At 47.7% G+C, this 22,424-nt stretch overlaps 5 protein-coding genes across 10 annotated transcripts; 2 read left to right on the forward strand and 3 right to left on the reverse strand.

Moving 5' to 3' along the window:
* The first annotated feature begins 1 nt into the window (after window position 1).
* Window positions 2-1,502, forward strand: LOC117646536 (protein seele). The gene is made up of 5 exons (XM_034387563.1): window positions 2-149; window positions 356-450; window positions 551-666; window positions 741-944; window positions 1,026-1,502. Coding segments are annotated over exons 1-5 (555 nt in total). The 5' UTR covers window positions 2-147; the 3' UTR covers window positions 1,164-1,502.
* On the reverse strand, window positions 1,472-4,735 carry LOC117646531 (probable aminopeptidase NPEPL1). Of its 5 annotated transcripts, none has more exons than XM_034387555.1 (11): window positions 4,553-4,735; window positions 3,949-4,118; window positions 3,635-3,817; window positions 3,247-3,552; window positions 3,046-3,147; window positions 2,851-2,973; window positions 2,596-2,774; window positions 2,386-2,509; window positions 2,112-2,288; window positions 1,928-2,038; window positions 1,472-1,825 (listed from the first exon to the last, which is right to left on the reverse strand). In XM_034387555.1, the coding sequence occupies exons 2-11, from the start codon at window positions 4,096-4,098 to the stop codon at window positions 1,676-1,678; spliced, it is 1,605 nt and encodes a 534-aa protein (XP_034243446.1). In that variant the 5' UTR covers window positions 4,099-4,118; window positions 4,553-4,735; the 3' UTR covers window positions 1,472-1,675. The 5 variants fall into 5 exon arrangements, with proteins under 5 accessions (XP_034243446.1, XP_034243445.1, XP_034243449.1 ...); XM_034387554.1 differs by having other exon boundaries at window positions 4,544-4,735; XM_034387558.1 differs by having other exon boundaries at window positions 1,472-1,839; window positions 4,544-4,735.
* Window positions 4,736-5,149: 414 nt separating this feature from the next.
* Window positions 5,150-7,788, reverse strand: LOC117646535 (3-hydroxyisobutyrate dehydrogenase, mitochondrial). Its single transcript, XM_034387562.1, has 6 exons — window positions 7,592-7,788; window positions 7,329-7,411; window positions 6,996-7,174; window positions 6,152-6,484; window positions 5,935-6,061; window positions 5,150-5,847 (listed from the first exon to the last, which is right to left on the reverse strand). Exons 1-6 carry the CDS (start codon window positions 7,671-7,673, stop codon window positions 5,662-5,664), a joined length of 990 nt encoding a protein of 329 aa, XP_034243453.1. The 5' UTR covers window positions 7,674-7,788; the 3' UTR covers window positions 5,150-5,661.
* A 68-nt stretch (window positions 7,789-7,856) lies between these two features.
* LOC117646533 (G patch domain-containing protein 4) lies at window positions 7,857-9,390 on the forward strand. Its single transcript, XM_034387561.1, has 5 exons — window positions 7,857-8,026; window positions 8,121-8,287; window positions 8,363-8,467; window positions 8,554-8,690; window positions 8,774-9,390. Exons 1-5 carry the CDS (start codon window positions 7,981-7,983, stop codon window positions 9,327-9,329), a joined length of 1,011 nt encoding a protein of 336 aa, XP_034243452.1. The 5' UTR covers window positions 7,857-7,980; the 3' UTR covers window positions 9,330-9,390.
* Window positions 9,377-21,800, reverse strand: LOC117646532 (LIM and SH3 domain protein Lasp). 2 transcript variants are annotated; one of them, XM_034387559.1, is made up of 8 exons: window positions 21,539-21,800; window positions 18,783-18,877; window positions 13,465-13,549; window positions 13,283-13,383; window positions 13,078-13,166; window positions 12,139-12,435; window positions 11,744-11,982; window positions 9,377-11,653 (listed from the first exon to the last, which is right to left on the reverse strand). In XM_034387559.1, the coding sequence occupies exons 1-8, from the start codon at window positions 21,605-21,607 to the stop codon at window positions 11,474-11,476; spliced, it is 1,155 nt and encodes a 384-aa protein (XP_034243450.1). In that variant the 5' UTR covers window positions 21,608-21,800; the 3' UTR covers window positions 9,377-11,473. The 2 variants fall into 2 exon arrangements, with proteins under 2 accessions (XP_034243450.1, XP_034243451.1); XM_034387560.1 differs by lacking the exon at window positions 12,139-12,435.
* Between the last annotated feature and the right edge of the window lie 624 nt (window positions 21,801-22,424).

Below are 22,424 nucleotides of genomic sequence, written 5' to 3' on the forward strand. Positions count from 1 at the left end.
AAAAAGAAAGAAGAAAAAGTACCCGGATTTTTAAACCAATCGCAGACGTGAAACGTGTACAGCTGATACCGGTACCGTCAGCTTACCATCAAAAGGTGTTTTCCCTGCTCACTAGCGTGTGTGTCGTCTCTTGCTTCCGCGTTCAACATGTTGGTATATTTCAGATATTGTTTGTTACTTTTACTGTTTGTTTTTTTTTAACATCTACTGTCAAAGAGAAAGAGACCTGTCAAGGAGGTTACTCTACTTGTTGACCCATAAAAAATAATAAACATAATCTGTTTTTTGTGCGTGCACTTTTCTAAACATAAAATGGCCTTTGTTATATAACAGTGTTCTTCTGTCTCTCTTTCAGGGCCATTTATTCCCTTGCTCTTCTGGGCTTTGTAGCTGTTCTTCTTCCCCATAGTATTTATTCATCCAATAATCTATCCAACCTGCGATGCCTTAGTAAGTGATTTAACAAAAAAATCTCAAAAAGGTTGACTGTTCTTTAATTTTTTTCTAGTAATGAAGGGTTGTTTAATTCTCTTGATCAATCCAATTCCAGTTTGTGAGCAAATTGTTCAAGATCTTCAAATTGAAATAAATAAAATTGACCCTAAGAAGAAAGTTGAAGTAGGAAATTACAGACTAGATGCAGAGGGAAATTCCAAACAAAACTTGGTAAGCAATTTCAAAACTTTCTTCATCTTTCTGATAGTTGGTGACGGACTCTAATTTGTGACTTCCCTTTACAGATTCCCTATGCTTTGTCTGAAATGCAGATAAGTGACTCCTTAGAAGTTGTATGCAAAGGTATTGATGACTATGTCCGGGCAACCAGGAAAGACACTGGTGAATTAATTTTGATGAAACTAATAATTGATGGAAAAATGAACCCAGTTATGTCTGATGTGGATATAATTCAAGATGGGGATTTGAATAAGAGCCTGAAGTATTATGTAAGTCCAAGCCCCACTATTTCTGATGTAAGTGTCTACTTACCTTCATATTCATACCAATTTTCAAATCATTGTTTGCAGTGTGATGGAATTGTTGAAGAGTATGAGGAAAACATTGTGGAGCTGTTTCAAAAAAAGGAGACATCCATTGAGTCAAAACTGTGCCAAGATGTTGCAAATTTATGCAGAGGGGCCAAGGCCCACCATGAAGACTTATAATTGTTTATAAATCAAAATTTGAGGCTGGAGCTATTAATATGCTGTACACTGATCAGATGTTTTCTGTGGTTGAGTGACATCTTTCAAGACCTCAAAGGGCCTTCTCACCGAACAAACTTACTTTTTACTGTGATATTTTTTAATAGTTCATAAACCCACATTCCTGGTATGGGAAGGCTCTTATTATCATCAATCCAGCTGGTGTGCCAACATTTGTCTGATTTTAACTCATTCCTAATTTTCAGTGACCAATCAAATAATATCTTGCCTAAAAGTGCTAAGTCAAATGTAAATAAAATAACATTGCATTGTTAAAAACAAATTATATTATTATCATGGCTCTCTCTTTTTTTTTGTCTTTGCCTGGATTATAATGAATATATTTTATAGCAGGGTATACAATACAACATGTACAACAAAATTGATTCAAATTAATTCTGGTTAAAAACTCTTATCTCAGATACTATATACAAGAAACAAACTTTCCTGTGTCTTTGAATTAGTTTCCATTGCTAGTTGCGTTTGAATTTCTTACAAGTTTCAAACTTATCAAACACCTCATCAAAAGCCAGAGATGACATGTTCTGTAGAAGTGGCTGTGAAGAATAATTTCCAAACAATGTGACTAACAGAGCCACTCCATATCCAGTAGCTCTTTCACCCTGCAACAAAGGTCCTGATTAGGAACATTAGTGCATGCAAAAACATATAAATCTGCACCTTTAGAGGAAACAGCACAAAGAGTGATGTAGACTATAACTTACACAGTGACATGGGCTAGCCATATCAACGTGAATCCAAGCACCAGGGAAATCAACTCCTAGCTGTGCAAAAATGAACAGGCCGGCACAAGATGATTGAGCATTGCCACGGTCCTACAGAAAATAAATTAAATTAGTTCAAATCAAAATGTGAATTATTGATGCAATCAATTAGTAATTAAATTACCGCCACAGCATTTTTCATGTCTGCAAAGGCTGATGAAAATTCTGGCAGATGTAGCTCAGGGCAGAAAGGAATTGGGAATGTCAAATCACCACTTGTCCTGCCGGCTTGCAGGCAGTATTCTTCCCATTCCTCTCTGTTTGTAAGGACAGCAGCATGGTATCGTCCAGTTGCAATAGCCTGCATGCATCAAGTTTTAACAAATAGTGAAAGGCAAACAAAACTATAGCAAAGAATGCCTTATTATTTTGGAAATATTCTAATGTGTTGAGCATACCTGAGCACCAGTCAGAGTTGCCATGTCCAAAATAATATTAGCCTTGAGGTCCTTTTGAGCATATGATACACCATCAGCAAGGACTACTCTCCCCTCTGCATCAGTGTTGTTGATTTCTACAGTCCTAGAAACAACAGTAATTGCCGGATAAAAAGAGTGCACCTAAACAAGGAGAAAATTCAAAGAGAGAAACAACGAAGAGAACATTACCTGCCAGAATACAAAGTTAAAATATCATCTGGTCGAGTAGCATTGGGACCAACAGCATTTTCTGCTAGACAAAATACAGCGTGGAGGTTTTCTGAAAACCCTAATTTAACAGCAGCGCGGAAAGCCCCCAATACTGCTGCAGCTCCACCACAATCACGTTTCATTCCAGGCATGGCAGTCTGCAAAATGTACCAAATTGTTATGCACAATTCTCAAGGGTAGCTCGACACTGATATGAAACCACAGTTTTCTCACCTTGCCTTTGATGCTAAGACCACCAGTATCATACACAATGCCTTTGCCTACCCAGGCAATAGTCTGAGTTGCATTAGGAGGAGTATAGGACAGAGTGACTAGTGCAGGGGGTACAATAGCTGCCTAGAAGGAGGACAAGATGGTTATAAGAAATGACTGACACATTGAAGAAACACCAGCATTCAGAAGACTTACTTTGCCAACGCCGTAAATACCCCCAAATCCTTTTTCTTGGAGTTCTTCCCCCACAATAACAGTGCAAGCAACACCAAGTTCAGCAGCCACTTGTTCAATTTCCTGCAATTAAGATCTTCATTTAGGTAAATAACAGTAAAATTAAGATACTTTTGGGAGAGTCATTGTGACAAGAAAAGAAGAGGTTGAGATGTTTCTTACATTTGTGAAGTCTTTCACATTCATCTCACTGCAAGGAGTATCTACAATTCGAGCCACAGTTCGGACACTAGCACAAATTTCTTCAAGAGAGAGAAGGTCACCATCTGACAACGGCTGCACATTTTCTCCTTTACCACCATCAACAAGTATAAATTCTACTCTGACTGTGGCTGATGTTGCTGTACAAGCAGCCCCAGCAGTACCATTGGGTGTGCTTGTTGGTTTTAAAGTTTTGCGTGAATATATTGGGTATGCTCGGGCCACAGCACAGGCAGATGCGAGAACATCCTGTCTTTCACACACAATCTGTAAAGCCAAAAATAAGAGTAAAATTGCAGTATAAACTAGGTAATAAGAAGTCAAGGACACAGATGAAAATACAACATACCACAACATATTCATCCACACCCAAACATGTAGAACGCACAAGCTTTGTAATGAAATTAGCATGTGATGGAGCGTTGTGTCTTGCACAGCGCCTTGGCAATGCTGCTAGGGTTGCCATGTTCAGATATAACGAACACACATCGGTGGGGGATGGCTGCATACATGTTAGAGCTGACTGATAAACCTACGCAGATACAAAGTATTAAAAAACATGTTGCAGCGGTTATTAAATCTTCAATGACCCAAAAACAAAGAAAGTATACAACTTAAGGGCAACATCAAAAGTTTACTTCCTTAAAACTGAAACATAATTACCTCCTCAGACACACGTGGATCCAATTTTGCTTTGATGACGTTGAAGGAAACTTGTTTCAGATTTTCAAGTTTCCCGATTATAATTACAGGATTTACAAGGGGATCAGACTCTGTTAGTTTGTTTGAAAATGTAATCTTAACCTTTGACATTTTGAAGATTTTACAAATCCCTGCAAATCAAAGCAAAGTTAATATTCAAAACTAGATATAGAAGGAAACAGTTTACTAATAATGAACACTGGTGGCCCAATTTCTCGTTTAATTTATAATTTATTGATACAGATGCAGCTTGCGACAAAGGAAGTGAAGGAAGACCATCAAAAACAACTCAAGACCAATATTTAAAGTAAAATATTTAGGAAAAAAAAATTAGCTTTCATTGTTTACATGGTAAAAAGAAATATTGGGCGAGGCGCTGAGCGCAGCGCAAAATCTACTGTCGTCTCAGAGACGACAAGATAATACGAACCAAGGCCAAGGAAACATTACAGCATCAAGAAATACGGGAATTGCAGAGAGACAAAACAATGACACTGCTAAAATTGAAGGTTAACGTCGAGCTAGCCGGACAGTAAATTGGACGATCATAGCTCACCTTTCCTACCTAAATTTTCAGCGACGCCCGAGTAAGGGTCTTTTCAGGGAAAAATTCTCATTATAGTCGCAGAATGTTATCAGACTTGGTACCAAGCAAGAAATATCTCCTGTCACAGTCCCTTCGGAAATAAAAATAAAGTAAAGTTACTGCACTTGTGACCGGGCCGTTGCGTTGCGAGCCGGTCGGTCGCAGAGCAAGCCGCTGCCATCCTTCGAAAATCAAATTTTCCAGCTCAATAATTGTAATTTGTAAATGAAAATGACAGAATGACCCAAAACTATACGCACGTTTACTTTGAAAAGCCAAATCACGTTAAATCTCTCTTAACGAGTGATGAATCATGATTCATCACTCATATTTTCTGTTCAAAAGCCGACTGATCTCAGCTTCAGACTCAATCACCTTTCTGCGTAACACCTTGAACACACTCCTTCAATGCGGAGGTTTTTTATTTACTTCCAATAAAGCTCTGACATAATTTAGGGGAGCGCGTGACAGGTTATTTAATCATTTTTCCAATGAAAGCAGTGTGGTATGTACTCAGTGCCCAGACAGAAGAAATATGACTTGCGAGGGAAATCCATAGCGAGGGAAACCAGTAAATACTGCACAAAAAACATTATTTTAATTTTCACTTTAAAAAGGTCAACAGACATGAGTGCAATGATTTCACTGGCGAATACAATAAAATAAAACACATGGCAGTGCATTTTTATAACAAATTAACAAGAAAACAAAGAGTTAAAGCTCTGGTAAGTACAGTCCTCACAGATACATTCTATTAAATGGAACATAGAGACAAAAAACTTCTAACAAACAAAATACTGAATCACATGAATATGGCACACATCTTTGAACTTGAGGTATAAAAGTATAATTTTCTAACAATTTTTTCCATCAATGAAACCAATTGCTAATATATAAAACATTCAATGCATTGTTGTTGTTGTTTTTTCAATCAATCAAAGGTGTTGCACTGCACCATAAGGCCCACACAAATAAAATAAGTACACATTATGAAATTATCACAATATTTCAAAAGATAACAAACCAAAAAGTTTAAAGTCATTTGCAACAGATCTGTTGATAGATTTGCTTGTTCTTCTAAAGACCATCTAGACAGATTCTCCTTGCAAATATTTGTATGCAACTGCAAGATCCTTATCACCTAGTTTCTTGATCTCCATCATTCTGTACATCTGGTGAGCTTGGGCACCCATGGGAATTGCGATTCCAGACTGGGTAGCAACACTCTGTGCGATACCTAAATCCTTGGCTATCAGGGCAACTCCAAAGCCACCCTGAAAAAAAATAATCATTTTTAATAAAAATGGTCCCCTGATTAAAAAGTAAAGAAAAAGATCTTGGGTCAATTTTTCTCTTTTTACCTTGTAACCATTTGAGCTTGGCACATTAGGGAGCATGCCAGGAACTGGGTTGTACATTTCAGAAGACCAGCAGCGGCCAGTGGATGTGTTCAAAATGCTCATCAGGGTTTTAGGGTCCATTCCTAATCTGTAGAGAATTAGAGAGTATGCATGTGAGGGCAGTTTCACAGAGACTCATCAAATTTTGAAAATTTTCAAATGTAAGAGGATGCCTTACTTAATTCCCAAATTCATGGCTTCAGATACACCCAGCATGGAGATTCCCAGGAGCATGTTGTTAGCAATCTTGGCCACCAGACCCATACCGTGTGACCCACAGTAGACAACTCGGCCACCCATGCACAATAGTAAAGGTTCCACCTTCTTGCTGGCGTCTTCCTCACCACCAATCATGAAAGTCAGAGTGCCTGCCTCGGCTCCAATGGTTCCGCCAGACACCGGTCCATCAAGATAGGTGGCTCCTTTCTCTTTGGCCAGGGGTGCTAAGGTTTGAGATACACTGGGGTCCACAGTGCTGCTGTCTACAAGGTAAGCACCCTTCTTCACTGATCTGTAAAAAATAAAATGAATTTTTGGGAAGAGATCTATGGGAGTTGTGACAATTTATAAATGATCCTTCATCTTCAGTGAAAAATTGTAAATGACTTTCTTTACCAAAAATTTAAAAAAAGAGAGATAAAAATAATGAGCAGTCACATAATTTATACATTATTTTAAAGAAAAAAAAGTTTTTTAATTTAAAAAATCTTTAAGACTAAAAGGCTAAGCTGACTGAGTCTTCCAAAAAGTACAAAAGCATATATGGACAAGGCCTGATAAGAGATAAACCATGGTCTCATATGAACCTTGACAGAACAGATAAGGGGATTCTGCTCTGCCATTACAACACTTCACAAGTGAACAATGAAGAGAGTGACAGCTGAGCTGGTAGGTAGATCACTCAAACAGGGGAAAATAAATAAAGTAAATTTACTTCAAGTACTAATTCTGCAGCAATAGAAATTGTTTGGTCAGACATACTTAAATGCATACACAAAAGCAATAAATTTAGCAAGTCTTACTCAAGAATGCCACCCTTCCTAGTGTAGGTATCCAGCACATGTTTGCTTGCAGGAAGCATAGTGACAACTGCATCAGCACCATCTACTGCTTCAGCAACACTGCCGCATCCAGTGGCACCCGCCTTGGCCAGGTCAGCGACACTGTCTTTTTTGATGTCATAAACAGCAACTTTGTGGCCCTAGGGAAACAAAATAGCATGCAATAAATGAAAACTTTAATCTAATGTAAGAAATTGCACAGATAATGTCTGTGGATGGCTTCTAATATTTTATAATGAAAAATAAATGTCGAACGTCTAAAAATTTTCTGTTTGTAATACAATTTATACACACCTTCTTCATTAAATTTTTAACCATAGGGTTGCCCATGTTGCCCAGCCCAATAAATCCAATTTTGCTAAAGGACCGCTGAAAATCTGAAAGTGAAAAAAAGGGGTCATACTTCATGTGAACAATAGGGTAAAGCACAAATAAGTACAGTCTTCAAAAAGCACAGAAGTCATGTTGTAACCTTGAACTGTTGCTAACTAGGTACTATAAAATCCATTTCTTCAGACCCATAAAAAACAGACACATAAAACAGCAGAAACACTTACCGAGGGTGGCATTCTGTATAAATCCCTTAGATGCCATGTTTACCGTCACCTGGACCACACCCCGAGACTTGAGAGAAAACATGTTTGCGTTCCTAGAGGAGACCACTACCACGTTGAGACTTCAGCGGCTCACTAGCAGCGGGCCAGTAACAGCTAGAGACAAACACTCCAACAGGTTCGTATCGTATTTGACGCTTGACGTGACGTCAACAGCCGGCTGCTGCTACGTCACCGCTCACTATTTGCAGTAGCATAGCAGACGATGCTTTCCCCCTCCCCATCTCTCCGTTATTCACACTCTCCGACTCTTTACCATGTGGTTGTTTTGACGGGTTTTAACAAACAAGTATCTGTGTCTGTTCGAAGGCTTACCCTACAGCACAGTGGCAATGGATTTTGCGAAACGCGTTCTGGAGAAGTACGGCTGGAGCGAAGGTAATGTGGAGACCTGCTCCTAATGGAACTTCGTCTTTGACTCAACGTAAACATAACCTGTGTCATTACCTGTTTCTCGTTTCGTTTTTTACAGGACAAGGATTAGGTAAAGATTCTACTGGAATCACAACAGCCCTGAAGCCAAAAGTTAAGTTAAATGTATTTGGCTTGGGTCATGACTCTGCTCAAACATTTACATATCGATGGTGGGAAGATGCATTCAACGAAGCTGCACGCAATGTAAATGTCGAGACAACAAAGGTAAGAGTATGAGCCTGGTAGATTTGAATTGTCAAATTGAAAATTATTTCTTAAAAATTCTGCATTGCTTCCCAGGATGGCACCAAGATGAACATTGTGGATGAAGATGCTGTTCAAGTTTCTGCAGTCAAGAGGTCTAAAATTAACCGTGATAAAGCTAAATATGGTAGCTTTATAAAGGTATTGAAATTTATGTCTAAATGAGTTTCTCTTTAGGTCTCACTAATTTTTTTCATTATAATAATCATGACTTCCAATAATCACAGCGGGAAACGCTCACTAAAGGAGGTGTGACACCAGAAATGGAAATAGACACTTCCTCCCATAAATTACCAATGGTGTTGCCAGCAATACTCAGTGATGAGCAACTGTTCCAGGCATGTGGTGGTCGCACAGCTCACAAGTGAGTTGGTTACTGGTCTGGTCACTTACTTCAAGTTAAACCATACTGAAGGTGTCATTCATTCCTTTCGGTTCTCTTTACAGAGGTGCCAGACACGGACTGACATTGAGCGGTAAACTACAGAGAGTGAGGGAACAAGAGGAGGCTCTTCTTAAGGCCTTCCAACAAAATCAGTATAAGGAACCCAAGACAACAGTAGGTAGAGAGTTGAGAGAGGAAGGTGAATCATTTGAAAAAAACAAATCTAAAAAGAAGAAAAAATCCAAAACTGAAAGCGTTTGTGAAGAATTAGCTGAAACATGTGTTGGTGATGAAACTATAGTAAAGAAGAAGAAAAAGAAGAAGAGAAAGTCCGAATGCGACGAATGTGATGGTGTAGAGGGAATCGAGCAAAGCAATGATGGGGTATGTGAGACCAAGAAGTTCAAGAAGAGTAAAAAGAAAAAGAGACATGAAATGGCTGAAGACATAGCTGAGATTAGTTTGAATCGTGATGAAGATGCAGCATCAGAAACTATTCAGAAAAAGGACAAAAGAAAATTTAAAGAGGAGGAAATGAACAAACAAGATGAATTAAATACACATTTAGAAAAAAAGCCTAAAAAGAAGAAAAGAAAAACTAGAGAGACAGAAAGTTAATGTATTTATAAAGATAACTGTTGTAATTTCAATGATTAAACTAATTGTTTGTTTAATTTAACATTTATTTTCATTAGTTTTACAAGAGATAAAACTGAGCATTGAGGAAAACATCCAGAATTTGCTAATCAATGAATACTCATACTTTAGAGAGAACAATTAAAAGAACATGTGACAAAGCACAATACGGTCATTATTTACAACACGGTTGGAGAAACAGCATTCTCCCAACCTTATTAACGGACCTGCTCATAAATATATGTGATTCAGAAAACTTCAAAAATCTGATTATAGTATAACAATAATATATGCAGGATTGTTCCATTCCAGTAAAAACATATACAAGAAACATCAACACTGTTAAAGTTACTTGCAATCTAACACATATCAACATCAATTGTACTTGATAGACAACAGATCTTTAGAATGGCAAGAGTCATCTGTACAAAAACACCCTGTACTCTGTACATAACTACAATTCTATTTAACATAATGAGAGAATCATGCTTTGATCCTGTTTTATTTTCTTCCTTAAAGCTATTGACTAACATGAAATTTAAATTGAGTCCAATAACTGGATTGAAACAACTTTAACTTGCAACATATGACAACATGAGACAAAACCTTCAAAGTCTTAATTCACAAAGATATTGAAAGGTCAATACTTGCATGCTAACTGTACAGAGTTTGAGTGCTATCTATTTCATTTGTGATTTAACAAGTCCCAAATATCTAATACTGAAAATGTCATGCACTTTATAGTAGTCTCAGACAGTGTCTAACAATGAACCATAAATCTCTCATCACTCAGAGAGTGTTATCAATGCTCAATCCTAATCACGAGGGTGAATGGAGCACTCACAGCACTCTAACAGTGAACAACATTAAGATAAAAACAAGTTATGTGGTGCTTTGCAATTCTGACAAGGAATGGATTTTTTTTTGTCCCCTGAACCTGATGCCTGAGTTAAAATAAGAGAAAGCAAAAAAGCACACATGCTACTGCTATTGGTGCCAACTTCATTGTGCTACATCAATGAAGACAAGCACACTCAAAATCTCATAACAAGAAACAGCTGCCAGAAGACATACTGAAAAAGCAAAATATCTGGGAACAGATTTTTTTTGTGGATAAAATCGCAAGCAGCAATTTGTAGACAAGGTCAAATAAAGTGAAGCATAGGCTGCGCTTCACCACACACTTTCAATAAATATTCCACTTTCTCTGTTCGTGACACATACCAGTCAATTCATTTCTAAGCTTCAAATTCATTCTTAGTAAACAATCACATTCACACAAAATTATGTATAATGAAATAAATCAATAAATCAAATAACAGTGACTGATGTGAAATATACAAAACCTGATAAAACCATCTAAAAACACATTAAGTCTCTAATTTAAAAATGAACCGAGACTAAAATTTGGTAAAGAAAATCAAACAAAAATCCTTCAAACAACTCTTCTCTAGAAAAGATGGTCAAAAGGTTCATTGAAGGTCAGGATGGTACAAAGTACTAAAAGAACAAAATGTTTAAAAACTGCCCCAAAACTGTTCAAAACAACAACAGATAGATATTGAAAACAATTCAAAAGCATAAGGCACCGAGAGTATGAGGTAAACAATGGTAACATGAAAATATTTTTAAAAAAATTTAAAAACTCAACTATTCATGATAGTACAGAACACAATTAATAATAATAATGATTGGAAAATAAGTGTCGATACAAATTTAGCAACATAGTAATCGTTGCCAAAGAAAGCCTGAAATCCAATGTTGATAATGCTGATCGACCCATTATTACCATTGAGTGGATACCCAATTCAGGTTAATCAAGATTATGAACACAGGGACTTCTGGCTGGGAATGACCGACCACAGAAGATGACAAAGCTGTTGTCAATAGAATACATGAAACTAATGAATGAAACACTGCATGATAACCAGAAACCTTAACATGTAATCTCATTTGAGGTACATCTAATGAGCAAAGATTATGACCCCTGAAAGGGAATTTTTTTTAGGAGGGGGGGAAGGGGGGGGGGACGCCAGGAGGGTGGAGGTGTACATTTCACCGTATGTGTGATAGACAAGTTATGACTGGCAACTCTTTGACTCTTTGAATACTGAACTTATGCCACTCTACAAATGAGCCACTTCCACATAATTGGCAGGAAGCATGCCACTCTGCCCCGTGCGTTGTACAACACCAGTCATCCAGCCCTCATCAATCGGAGTGCAATTTACAATCATATCGCCATCACGGAAAGAAACTTCGTCGCGATCTTGAGCTTCATAATCATACATTGCGCGGTAGACTCTCTGAAAATTAAAAAAAAACATTTAAATGCAAGATTTGAACAAAAGAGGTGTAGACTATAGGGCATTTACAACAAAAAAAGAGGTACTTACCCCAGAGCGACTTGGAGGAGGTTGATACTGCTGTGGAGGCGCTTGTACTGGGTACTGCTGGTGCACAGGGGCAGAGGACTGGTGCCGATTCTGAGGGTAACCACTGGCTGCTGCATGGTTATTGTTATGGTTTGAATTGTTATTGCTAGATCTATAATCAGTAGCAATTGATCCATAAAAATCATTAACTGGATCTAGATCGGCAATGGAACCAATACGTCGACCAGGTTGGGCTGTTACTGAAAAAGATGGGAAAAAAGTCTGATAAGGCAAACCAATCTTAAACCAATCTAACACTATTAAGTTTGGGGTGTTGATACCCAGTGACAAAGCAAAAGCCACAAATAGCACAAAAACATGAAAATGGAAAAACAAAGTATCATGAACTTTAATACCTGCACCACGGCCTGAGGAATAGATGAGAGTTGAAGCTTGTCGGGCAGAATAAGGGGAGTTGCGAGGTGCACCACTTAATGGATCATAATCAGCTATTTTGCCAGGCTGATGAGGAGCTGGCACATGACCATACCCACTGCTCATCTGTGTGACATGTTGAGCGGGTTGTGATGGAGGGGGAGGATGGTAAATAGGCTGTTGAACTGGTGGTTGTGTGTAGTGTGGATGTGAAACAGCAGGTTCTTCACGATGATTGGCATGGTTAGAATATTCAGCAACTGAGCCTGCAGCATCATCTGTATGAAGCGCACAACACAGAAGCAACCATTAAAACACAGAAAAACTAAGGCTGATTTTTAAAAAAAAATCATAGGACAGCAAATAAAAAATAGCAAACATCACACACTAGAAAACAAGAACAAATTGCTGAATATTTTCTTCCTACTCTCATTTTTAAGGTAATAAAATAAACTGTATGCAAAAAATTCTCTGCAGCACAAATAAAATCAACCAAGAATGAAACCACATTTTTACTGCAGTGAATGGATGCACAATTGGCTCAGAATAATTTTGATTTCACAAATTCAAAAGGAGGCCAAGAATTCTACATCCATACTTAAGTTTAGAAGTAAAGCAAAGCTTGCATAAACACATGCACCAACCACATATCTAAAAATGCTGTGAGCTGTTATGCTGCAAAAATAACACTGAACACAAAGCATGTGAAATCAAGTACACACACCCACCCACCTAACCACCGACACATAAACTTGGCTCCAGCCTTCCATCCACTAGTTGGCCAAAAAGAGACAACACTTATGAAATACATTGCAACAAGTTTTGAAAGAACACATAGATAAGACTTCACATGTGTATCACTCTTAAAAAACGAGTCTAAGTGGTTCAGAAATAGAAACAGAAAAATTTTATGCTCTCACCGATTGGCGTGTCTCCATTTTCCCCTGTTAAGACCCTCTTTTGCTCCATTACTGCCTTTTTCTCCAAGTCTCCATGGTATGCAACATTGCTAGAAAAGTTTAAATGTTAAAATTACAGGTATCCTCAAGATAAGAATATTTTAATGGATCAAACTATAAGAGAAAACAATTTTCTTAAAACAAAAAACAAAAACAAAAATGGTACCTTATGATCTTTGAATTCTGCTTGATCCTCAGTGTTTCTGGGTCATCTGCAACCTGTGTGAACTTGCCTTTTGCTTTTTCAAACTCAGCATGATACTTCACCTAGAAGGGGAAAAAAAAACAAATCTAACTAACAACTTATATGATTAAAAAATAACTTAAGTAAACACAACAACAACTTACATTGGATTGCAGTTTAGTATTTTCTTGGATGCGTTTCAACTCTGGTGTATCAGCCATTGTGGTTGCCTTCGCCTTGGGAATATGACTGCAAGCAAAACGGAAAGAAAATTATAGACAGCACATAATTTAAATTGATCCACACAAGGGAAGAAGGATGTCCCATACTATACAAGCAAGCTTGTTTACGTATCCTAAACCAACCCCTAAACGCAACCCACTTCATCATCGCGCTCACATAGCGCTCCAGTCCAAACAGGCCAGCACGTGGATGCACACAGCCTAGCGCTAATTTTAGCCGCCCAGCCGGTGCAGGCTGTGCAGGCTGTGCAGGCCAAGCGGCCGGCAAGCGTGTTGCGTTGCTGTCTAGTCTCCCTCTCTCTCTCCAGCGGGCAAGGCCCTCGCTACCAGCCGGGCCCGACGCCCCGACCCGCCCGGCAAAAACGAGGTACATTAGGGGCGTAACCAGGGCGGGCTGCGGGGCTGCGGGCTGGACTCTACGGCCGGGCCGAGTGCATTAGCATACAATACGAGTAGGCTCTGGCCAAACGGAACGGAAAGCACGGGCCGTGATGCAGTCCCGCAGTCTCTGGGCAGGGCAGGGCAGGGCAGGGCATGGCAGGGCATGGCAGGGCATGGCAGGGCATGGCAGGGCATGCTGCCGATTCCAGGCCCGGGCTAATATCGCCACTGCACTGTGCAGTGGCTGCACCGTCATCATTTTCCAGCGCCGCACAGAGGGTCGGCCAAAAGAGCGGTGGATGCGTCACAATCCCGGACGCGTTTCGAGCTCCAGAGTCGCTAAATGGGGCTCGAACCGAACGTGTGACCCCACCAATGGATTCGTCGTTCGGAAAGCAATCCATTGGTGGGGTCGCACGTTCCATTCAGAGACTCTGGAGCTCATAAGGCGTCCGGGATTTTGACCACCTCCTCCGGTCTTCTGGCAAATCCACTGCACTCATCCGCCTCCAGGCCTTCCAGCTTCCAGTTCCAGGCTCCCAGTGTGCGGCGCTGTGCGGCGCTGTGCGGCGCTGTGCAGCGCCTATGACGTCACCAGCGCGGGTCCAGCGACTGGCGGGGCTGGTGGCCGGGCTCCATACGGCCCCACGAGCCGGGCACGCCTTGGCCGCGGCCCCACTGGGCCCCACCGGCCCCACCTCCCACGAGAGGCTCGGCCGCGGCGACGGCCGTCTCCGCTGGGCGCGGCGCAGCGCGATTTGAGGTTCCTGTCCAGCGTCCAGCCTTTCCAGCCTGCACTCCCGCCGCCAGCCACGTGACGTGCCACGGCGTGCCCCACCCCCAGGGTACCCCAGCAGGGTCCCCCACCCCCGCAGGGGCCCGCGGGGGACAGGCAGCCCCATTCGCCTAATAAGGCAGTGTGGGGCTCGCGAGACGTCCACGCCGAGTGGCGTACTCTGTGTGCCCCCTCACGACTGCACCTGTGGGGCTAGCGTTGCGGACTCGTCACGGCGTCGTCACGGCGTCGTCGACCCATGCATCGTCACATCGTCCGTCACGGCGTCGTCAACCCATGCACCGTCACATCGTCCGTCACGGCGTCGTCGACCCATGCACCGTCACATCGTCCGTCACGGCGCCGTCACCCCATGCATCGTCACATCGTCGTCACGGCGTCGTCAACCCATGCACCGTCACATCGTCCGTCACGGCGCCGTCACCCCATGCATCGTCACATCGTCCGTCACGGCGTCGTCAACCCATGCACCGTCACATCGTCCGTCACGGCGTCGTCGACCCATGCACCGTCACATCGTCCGTCACGGCGCCGTCACCCCATGCATCGTCACATCGTCGTCACGGCGTCGTCACCGCGTCGACCAGCGTCGACCCCCATGAGTCACGCAGCACATGAGGAAGTGGCGTGGGGGAAGTCCAGAAGGCGTTTCACTTTCAACGAGCCTCGCCCGGCCTTGCCCTGCTGGCGTACGGCTCATGCATGCACTCGGCTGTAGACTCATTCCGTCGCTCTGTCTCTCTCGCTCTCAGGGGGCGTCCCGTGTGGGTGCGAGAGAGACGGAACCACGAAAACGACTCTCGGAGTCAGTCTGCTGCCACGCGCCGCCAGCACGGCCGCGCCATGGGCAGCCATAGGCGGGCGTCGGCAAGGCAGCCATAGGCAGCCGGGGCCAGTGCGACAACGTGGCGCGGCGGTAAGGACTGCGAGCACACTGCAAGGCTCCGCGACCTTGCAGGGCTTGCAGGTCAGCGCGGTCCGTGCGTCCGTCCGCCTCGTCGTGCATCGGCCCCACCAGTGGGCCCCACCAAGCCCCGCCAAGCCCCGCCAAGCCCCGCCAAGCCCCGCCAAGCCCCGCCAAGCCCCGCCAAGCCCCGCCAAGCCCCGCCAAGCCCCGCCAAGCCCCGCCAAGCCCCGCCAAGCCCCGCCAAGCCCCGCCGCCTGGTCCAGGAATGTAGAGCAAGCGGTGCGGCGCTGGGCCGCCGTGCCGCCAGGGCCTAGGACCGACCAACCCGTTACTCATCGCGCCAGCCTCGCGCCGGCGAGCCAGTCAGCCGGCATGGCGGCGCGGCGGCCGGGCCGGCTCGGCGTCGTCGCGGCAGTCGCAGCGGCGCGGCTTGGGGCGACACCTGCGGCAGGCGGCAGCAGCCGCAGCAGCCACCACCGTTGCTCAACATGCTCCTTGGACCGAAAAGTGCCCCTCCGCTCCCCTCCCCGACCCGATAGCGGAAAAATGGTGATCGGCACCGGGGGGCGCCGCGATCGGCCGCGACGCCGGGGCACGGCGGCGGAGTGCACCATTGTGGTGCACGCGGCGCGTAGCGCCAGCTCCACCACCACGCCCCTCGCGGCCTGAGCTCTGAGCTCCCCTGGTGCCGCCGGGACTGTTTACCTTCGAGCGGCGATTCGAACCAAATAGAGCGCTCCACCTCGCGGCTGGGAAGGGGGGGAGGGGGGGGGGGCAGGGAAGCCCCACGGGAACCGCGTGCGCCGCGTGCCGCCGCGTGCACCAGCAGGCCAATCCCATTGGACAGCAGGGAGCCTCGAAATAGACGGCATGGACGCGTGCAGGGCGCAGCGCAGCGCGGCGCCGCACGGAATGGACGGCGGCGTGGATTCCATTCGCATTCCCACACCAAAACCGAAACCGCCCACGCACTGTGGGCCCACACTGTGGGGCCACACTGTGGGGCCACACACGCCAAGTCACGGCTCCATCACATCCGGGTAGCAGCGCTCCGCGGAAGGCCCGCCTGGGCCCTGGCCCGCGCCCGCCCCGTCATGCCGCCCGCACCGACCGCCTCATCGTGACCCCGCGAACGCCAATCCGAATCCGAATCCGCGAATCGTATCGAAATACGCCGGAAAGGCGGAAGCGACGCCCTTGCTCGCCCTTTGGCCGCGTCGGCGCGTTTCCGGGCCGCGTCGCCGTCACCGGGGCCATCCGCCGCCATGTCCGCCGCCATGTCCGCCGTCCACGACGGCGGCCCGTCCGTCCGGCCAGGTGCGCCGTGGCAGAGGACACGCGGTGGTGGCCAGGCGGTGGCCAGGCCGGCCGCGCAAGCACCGGCAGGCACGCCCAGAGGTCAGCCGACAAATACGAGGTCAAGGCCGGGAGCAGTGACTCGCCGCGACTCACTGCGACGGCACGGCCGCCAGCGACGGCCGGCCGCGACGACGGCGACCTCAGGTCGTTCGCCGGCACGGCGATGAGGGTCGGGGCGTCCACGCCGCCGTGCCGCAGGTGGCGCGCCACGCTCGTGCCACGCTCATGCCGCGCTCATGCCACGCTCATGCCACGCTCATGCCGCGCTCGTGCCACGCTCATGCCGCGCTCATGCCACGCTCATGCCACGCTCATGCCACGCTCATGCCACGCTCATGCCACGCTCATGCCGCGCTCATGCCACGCTCATGCCACGCTCGGCGCCGCGGCCGCGCACACGCTTCATCGAAGAAAGCGCGGCGCCGGGCGTGATCGGCTAGATCGGCGCGCACGCGCGTCACGGTGGCGCCGCGCGAATTCCGCTCTCGCCGTTCGGTCTCTCTCGCACCTACGGCCTTCAAGGGGGCGCCCCGTGAGTGCGAGGGGGACGGAGCGACGACAGCAGTGGCGCTCCATAACGCCGCCAGGCAACGCCAGGCAACGCCACATATGGGCACGCCACGCCGCGGCGCACGCACAGAGCGGCGGAAGTGCGCGGAAGAAGGTCCGGCCGATGTCTTCCCTCTCTCTCGCTCCCCAACGCGACGCCCCGTGAGTGCGACGGAGACAGAGCGACGAAACGCTCCTCCGGGATGAGCCTGCGGGCGTGGACGAGGGCGTGGAGGACGCGGTCCTGCCGGCCTGCATGTGCAGCGCGAGGGCGCCAGGGCATGCCCTGCAGGGTGGCGCTATCGGGCCGCGAGCCAAATGCAGATAAGATAGAGCAAACCGCCTAAATAAGGGAAACTAGCGCGGCGCTGGGCGAAGGGCCCCGGCCAGGCACGGCGAGACAGCGCACAGCGGGCGGTGGCCAAACCTCTTGACGCGTTTTGAGCTCCAGAGTAGCTAAACAGGACTCGAACCGAGCGTGTGACCCCACCAATGGACTGCTCTCCGAACGAGGAATCCATAGGTGGGGTCACACGTTCGGTTCGAGTCCTGTTGAGCGACTCTGGAGCTCAAAACGCGTCTAGAATTTCGTCCGTCTTCTGGGCCACTGTGCAGCGCCGGAAGCCGCGGCTTGAGAACGCATCCCACACGGACGCACGGCCCGCGAAGCGAGCGGCAAAATTTCAGAAAAAGCCGCTGCTGCACTTTCTCTCCTCCTCCCGGCCGGAAGAACCGGGCCAACATTGGCGCCGAAAAAGTCCCACACTGCGCGCAGCGCGCCTGTTCTATGTTTCACGCCCATTCAAATGTCAGTCGATTTCCCGCGGCGCGCCGAAACATCTCTGTGCAGACTGTACCGCCCGCCCCGCGCCCCGCGTGGCGCAGCGCAGCGACACTGCAGCTAAAGGTCGGGCTTTGCTTTCCACTCCTAGAAAAAAAGGCGCCGAGCCGACAGGACATGACACACTGCTGCACCTAGGACTGTGGCGGGCCGGGCCGGGGCCCTGAAGGCCGAACGCGCTGGGCGTAACGGCCATTCCAGTCCGCGAGTCCGCGACCGCCGCGCCGTGCCGTGCCGTGCCGTGCCGCGCCGTGCCGCGCCGGCCCGTAAAGTACCGCGGCTCCAGCGCGGCTCCAGCGCGGTTCTCCAGTGGCACGGCCGGCCGGCCGCGGCGGCTGGAGTGGCTGCAGTGCCGCGGAGGTGGGAGGCTTGGACAATTACGCCCAATAAGCGGCGCGACTACTTACGCCTCGCAGTAGGGGTCCTTGTTGAAGCCCTTGTAGTTGCGCATGTTGAGCGCCATGCCGCACTCCTTGCACTTGAAGCACGTCTTGTGCCATATCTGGAAAGGGGCAAAAGATCTGGAATTAGTGCACAATGCCGCCACTACGCCGTTAGTACACTGCCAAGCGCCACGCACACGACGAGGCTCGCGATGAGGCGCACAGTGGGCCAGAAGACCGGCGGGCGGCCGAAACTCTAGACGCGTTTTGAGATCCAGAGTCGCTGAATGGGACTCGAATCGAGCGTGTGACCCCACCAATGGATTGCTCTGCGAACGAGGAATCCATTGGTGGGGTCATGCATGCGGTTCGAGTCCCACTTGGAGCGTCTAGAATTTTGGCCGCCTCCGCCGGTCTTCTGGCCCACTGTGCGGCGCTCCGAGATAAGATTAGCCCAGAGTCCCGGCGGCGTGCGTGCCGCGCGGTGCGCGGTGACGGCCACCTTGGGGGCGGCGGGGCGGCCCGCCGGCAAGGACGCCGCGGCCCGGAGCGCCTCCAGGATGACGATGACGCCGCGAGATGCCGTCGGATTGGCGGGGCGGGGCGGACCCGCGGAAGTAGCAGGGTCGCCGACACGAGGCCCGAGGCCCCACCGTCCCGCCGAGGCTCGGTCGCCCCCCGCCCCGCTAGCGTGACACCAGCCCGTCGTAGCCCGTCCTGTCCACCTCCCGACGGCACCCAGCGACGGCCAGGCACGCGGACACCGCAGCACCGCGGCCTGCGGCCACCCACAAAGCAAGCGACCCGCCAAAACAATTTCTTACACCAAATCGAACCCTCACTGTCACGTTTTCAGATCATGTTTCGAGTCCACCGATGCAGCGGGCCCGCCCAACCAGGGCCTAGCCCAACACCGCGCGGCCCCGGCCGGCCGCCAGTGTACTGATTCCGTCGGTCTATCCTTCTCGCACCGGAACGGGACGTCCCAACAGTGCGAGAGAGACCGCCCACTCGGAATCAGTGTGCAGCGGCATCGGAGTGGCATCCCATTGCAAGCAGCAGCGCCGCCCGGTGCGTTTCCCAGTCCCCGGGCGACAGCCAGACTCATTCCGAGAGTCGTTTCGTCGCCGTCTCTCTCTCTCACACACTCGTGGAACACCGGCGTGGAACGTATACCGAGTAGGTGCGAGAGAGCCAGCGCGTCGAAACCGACTCTCGGAATCGGGCAGCATGCAAATCGCAGGTACTGCCGACGAAGCCACGCTGGCGTCGTCGCCCTGTCTCCGTCGCACCGTCGGGCGTCGCGTCGCGGTGCGACAGAGACAGGGCGACGGCGAAACACGGCGGCGCGGGACCGCGGGGACCGCTGTGCTGCAGCAGCGGGGCCGAGATAAGTCACGGGGAACCGCGGGCCGCGGGGGGTACACTGGGGTACCTGCTGCCACTGCCGCGCGGCGCCACCACGACACGCCACGCCACGCCACGCCAAGCCGCTCTCGCCTTAACCAGATGTGATTGTGATAAACTAGTTATCAGCTGCAAGGCGGCTTGGCGGCTAGGCGAACAAAGCGACCGCCTGATATGTCATTCCCCGGCGCGGCACCGCGGCACCGTCGCTCCGTCTCTCTCACACCCTACGGGACGCCCCATGAGTGAGACAGAGACAGAGCGACCAAAGAATCCCTCGGAACGAGGCGGCGAGTGGCGGCGAGGCGCACGGCAACAGGCGGGCGCCAGAGGCAGCCAGAGGCCAGAGGCTGCGCCGAGATCACCACTCGCCATCCTAAACTCTCTCGCGTCTAGATAAGGATAAAGACTGCCGCCAGGACGCAGGACAGACAGAGAGGCAGAGGAGAGGCACCCTCCCTTTCCGAGAGGCAGCTGCAGTGACAAGTTGTAGCTTCAAGCGGCACACAGCTGGATTGGACGTTGCAGACAAAGATTACGTCATTCAGAAACTTAGACTCAAAGTATTGCGCTTGTAAAGAATTATGCTTGGACAGCCGATAAAAATGAGGATAATGTCCCAGATGAAAATCAACTTTTGTTTTGAAGTATCGTCAGTCCACAACTGTCACATTCAGGTTACCTTTCATCGGATAGGATATAAACAGGCCATACCTAACTCTTAAAATAGTCTAGGAACGAATGCCAAAGGGTAACTTATTTATGTTACACATCAACGCACAGCCAAAAAAATGTTGCTTTACTTTTGAATTGAGTTGCGCATAAAAACATTTCATGACACTTAGATAAGTTATTACACAACAATTTTCAGATATGAGTGAGACACTTGACAACTAACAATGGCCTGGAACATGAAAATAAAAAAATGATACATAAATTAGACCGAAGAATACACAGCCAGATCCACAAAATAACAACAACTTTTAAACTCGACAGTCCAGACAAAAGGGCAGCATCATTTTGAGGTTAGAATTACTGAATGAATAATTTGGTAAACAAACAGGTGTCGAAGTGATAGATCGAAGCAGACATGAGTTAACTACAAGAAGCGAACACCGCGATTACAAAAAAGGACCACAACTGAGTGCGCGATAATATTTTTTCGCAGCCGGTTCGCTCAAGGTGTTGCAAATTATTGAGCGGGGCGTGCACCAGTGTACCTGGCAGCAAATTAAATGGCAGGACACCTGGACCGGTAACACCACATAAACGGAGGTCTAACCTAGAAGCCGGACGAGGAATCACACTCGTCTCGTTTCACACTTCACCGCCGCAAATTAAAACGTTGTGAAAAATGTACTCTCAAATATTACCTTATCCAAACACTTGAGTTCTTCTATCGGGTACACCGTTTTTTCACACCGAGCGCACTTCTTGTTCATTTTGAGGCACCAACTTTGTACACAACAATATTTACAAAAGTATTAACTGGGCGAGTTCAACGTATTTGTTTCCAAACGCAGGCGGCACCGCATAAACATTAAGTTTGACAACCAGAATTCGGACGTTTACTGGTTTACGAGTTCTACAACGGAAGTTCAGTCACTACTGGCAGGTACTGCAACTGGTAGAGGAGGAGGGCGGGGAGAAGGGGAGGGGGAGGGGGAGGCGGTGACGAGGGGGGAAGTGGGGCGCCACCACCATGGTCAAGCTCGCACTCTACAAGTACTGCGGTAGTCATTTCGACGGTCATTATTGCCTAAATGTCATTTCCCGGCATTCTAAAAAAATATTTTCATTCCAACACAGACTCCTCAATGTGATATCTTTCAGTAGAGACTGACGACTGAAGCGGAAAAGGTCGCAGACAGTATCACGCGGGAAGACGACTATTGGCAGAACGCATGAGCGGGAAATTCAAATACGAAAACGTTCAAAACCGCCGAAGAGGTTGAAGGGCACAACATTACAGTGAAATGCTATTTCAGCCAGTGCAGACTGCTCATCTTGACAGAGTGCTTGGTCCGCTGTGTAGAGTCGAAGGATCAATGCAGCCGGCCAGCGCCAGACCGTGCGCGGCAGGGAGCCCTTAATGGTAATGGATGCTGCAGCAGCGATGCAACCCAACCGGCCGGGGTGTAGGATGGGTTGCCTAAGCTGGCGTCGCGAGCGGACCACAAGACTGGCCCACTGTGAGGCGGTCGAAACTGTGAGGCGGTCGAAACTCGCTTTGAGCTCCACAGTCGCAAAGCAGGACTC

Source organism: Thrips palmi, unplaced genomic scaffold (genome assembly GCF_012932325.1).
Source record: "Thrips palmi isolate BJ-2018 unplaced genomic scaffold, TpBJ-2018v1 HiC_scaffold_19, whole genome shotgun sequence".
Classification (NCBI taxonomy): Eukaryota; Metazoa; Arthropoda; class Insecta; order Thysanoptera; family Thripidae; genus Thrips; species Thrips palmi.